This window comes from Prunus persica, chromosome G1, assembly GCF_000346465.2.
Source record: "Prunus persica cultivar Lovell chromosome G1, Prunus_persica_NCBIv2, whole genome shotgun sequence".
Lineage (NCBI taxonomy): Eukaryota > Viridiplantae > Streptophyta > Magnoliopsida > Rosales > Rosaceae > Prunus > Prunus persica.
The window spans coordinates 29,574,434-29,577,808 of record NC_034009.1 but is presented as its reverse complement, the minus strand read 5'-3'; the positions used below and the strand labels follow the sequence as shown (position 1 = coordinate 29,577,808).

The 3,375-nt window shown below is 31.1% G+C and overlaps 1 protein-coding gene across 1 annotated transcript; it reads left to right on the top strand.

The window, feature by feature from the left end:
- On the top strand, positions 721-2,166 carry LOC18793521 (F-box protein At1g30790). Its single transcript, XM_020556912.1, has one exon. The coding sequence runs from the start codon at positions 721-723 to the stop codon at positions 2,164-2,166; it is 1,446 nt and encodes a 481-aa protein (XP_020412501.1).

Genomic DNA, 3,375 nt, shown 5'->3' with positions numbered 1-3,375 from the left:
TACGTTGAAAAAATAGTCCAGAATCATAGTCAAAAGAGAGAGAATGAGATGTTAAAATATTATACAGTGACCAAAATTTTCAGTTATATCTTACAAAATTTTGCCGAATAAAACATATATATATATACAGTCCTGATCTATTGGACTACAGAGGTCCAAGAGATTTGTGGTCACTTACCGTTGGATATAAATTCAACGGTTCACTCACTTTTGCACTTCTTTTAAGAAACTTTTTTGAACAATTGGATTAATATCCAACTGTGAGTGACAACAATATCTTAGACTCCTGTGGTCTAAGAGATCGGGACTATATATATATATATTATTTGAACTTTTCCAGTTCTTTATTTTACTAATTATTGGATATTAACAAAAAATCATATCATAATCCTACAAAAAATATAGAGATAAAATAATTGGAATTTTGAATTGACTCGGAAATCAAAATCAAAATTCCAATTATATTAATATAATCAAGTTTTTAATAATTGTATCTGAAAGCAAATTTCATTGTATTTGGTAAAAGATCAAACCTTCCTTTTTTTAAGGTAAATAAAATCCGGTGCAAATTTAGATATGGTTGGGATTCTTTCTTTATATATACTTTCTCTTCTCAACCATAGACAAATTATCCACTCAATGTAGCCCATTGATAACCCCAGAACAATGAGTGGGCCACTTATTTTATGATTAGGGCTTTTTGGTTTTCCTATAAATACGATGGAAAACCCTAGCAAAAGCATCACATCTCTCTTGGTTTATTCTTCTTGGAATCTTGTATTCTCTTGTTTCATGGGTTCAAGGGTTACTTTGAATGATTTTTTAACTTGTGCGTTGGAGTTCTCTGAACGGACCAGCGAAAGTCGTCCAAGGAATATGGAAGCTTATCATGATCATGCAATCCCGGAGCTCCCAACCGAAATCATATTCACTCATATACTCCCACGACTACCACCAAAGGATCTGATGATGAGGTGCACGTGCGTATGCAAGTCTTGGTCCTCCTTTATCCGTAGCTCTTCCTTTGTCGCCGCCTTCCGCAACTTTTGCGGAAACGACAACAACAAAAGCACTACTAACTTCCTTTTCCAAAAGTATCACCGGTTCTTGTCGTCAAAAATAGAGAAACAAGGGAATGTTTCAACACCCGCCGTCGGAATTTGCGAGGTTTTCGAATATTGTCTGTCGTATGACGGAAAAATTCAGGAATTAGGCCGATATTATCCTGATGTGCAGAGTGTCCATGGCTTGATTTGTGGATCCTCTAGCTGTCAACCTGAGTTTTTTATACTCAACCCTAGCACTCGGGAGTACATCGAACTTCCCCATGCAAAAGAAAGGCCAGTCAACCACTATGCACATCACGCATATCACTTTGGGTTCAGTCCACTTGCCAACGAGTATAAGGTTCTCCAGGTGCTTTCCTTTCGTCTAGATCAAGGAGATAAATGGGATCTTGCCTTCAACACATTCACACTAGGTAGGGATTCTTGGTGGAGGCCATTGCAGGTAGACCATGGCGATCTTCCTTTTGATGCTCTAGCTTATGCCTCCGACTCTCGTGGCAAGAGAAGTACTGCCAGTGTGTGCCTCAATGGGGCCGTATATTGGATCTATGAGGAGCAGAAAATGTTAGTTGCATTTGACGTTAAAGAGGAGACATTCAAAGCGCTGCCACTACCTGAAGATTATGATCAAGTGTTTGCTAATTATTACGCTGATCAAGATTATGAACAATATTCTGGAATTGATGCTAATGATTATTGCTGTCCAACTATGGTTAAGGTGGGAGGATGCGTAGGTGTGTTTGCAGACATGTCATGGAAACATGACAAGATCGTGTTATGGATTTTGAAGGACTATCAAAACATTGTGTGGGTTAAGGAGACCATTAGCTTGGCGTCAGAGAGAGAATACCTTGGTTATCGGCGCTGCATTGAAGCTTTGGGTACAATCCACACAGGAGAGTTTGCCCTCGTGCACTATTTTATTGGATTTTCACCAGGATATGACGATGGTCCACCCGAATTGCGTCTTTATGATATGAAGAGCAAACAATATAGAGTAATTGATTTTGCTTTTCCTGATTATCAGCAAAATAGGGTTTATCCTTTTCCAATTAAGTTAATTAATATTTATGATGATAGTATTGTCCCCTTAAAATGAGATGGAAGACCTTATAGGGGTCGTTTGGTACACAGGCTTGGCTTGGACTGGCTTGGACTAAATTTAGTACCATGTTTGTTTCATTTAATTCTAGTCTTAGATGAGATTGCTAATACCGGGCCCACCAAAAACACCTCCTTAGGAGGGGACTACTAATCCCATGTAGAAAGGGAGGATTAGCTAGTCCTATATTTACCAATGTATGAGATGCATATATTATATTGTAATACTAGTAACATATATTACTATTATTATTATTATTACATACACATATACTATAATGTACATATATACATGTATATACACATATACAAGTATATATATATATACACATATATACATATATAATATAGTATAAATACATATAGATATATACACATATATTATTATTATAATATACTCATATACACATACATATTAATATTATAATAATAGCATACATGTATACATGTATATATGTAATATATATTATATTATATATTAATGTACATATATACACGTATATACATGTATATATAAACACATATATACATATATAATATATAAATACATATATATTATGTATATACACGTATATATGTAATATATATTATTATAATACATGTATATAAGTATATATACATATATGTGTATATATTATACCCATGTATGTATTATAATATACATATACACACGTATATAGACATATATATTATATATTTATACTATATGTATATATATATTATAATATACATATATACACGTATATACATGTATATTATTATTATAACATACCCATATATATTATCTATTATAATATACATATGTATATGTATATGTATTATACCCATGTATATATTATAATATATAGATACACCTATATACATATATATTATATACATGTATATATGTATATATATATGTATATTATAATATATAATATATATACATATATTATACATATATTATATATACATATGTATTTTATAATATATATAATATATGTATATATACATACATATATAATATACATATATACACGTATATATGTATATTATTATTATTATAACATACCCATATATATTATATATTATAATATACATACATATATATAAATATATGTATATGTATTATACCCATGTATATTATAATATGCATATATACACCTATATACACTTATATATATGTATGTACGTTTATATTATTTAAAATATATAATATTATTATAAT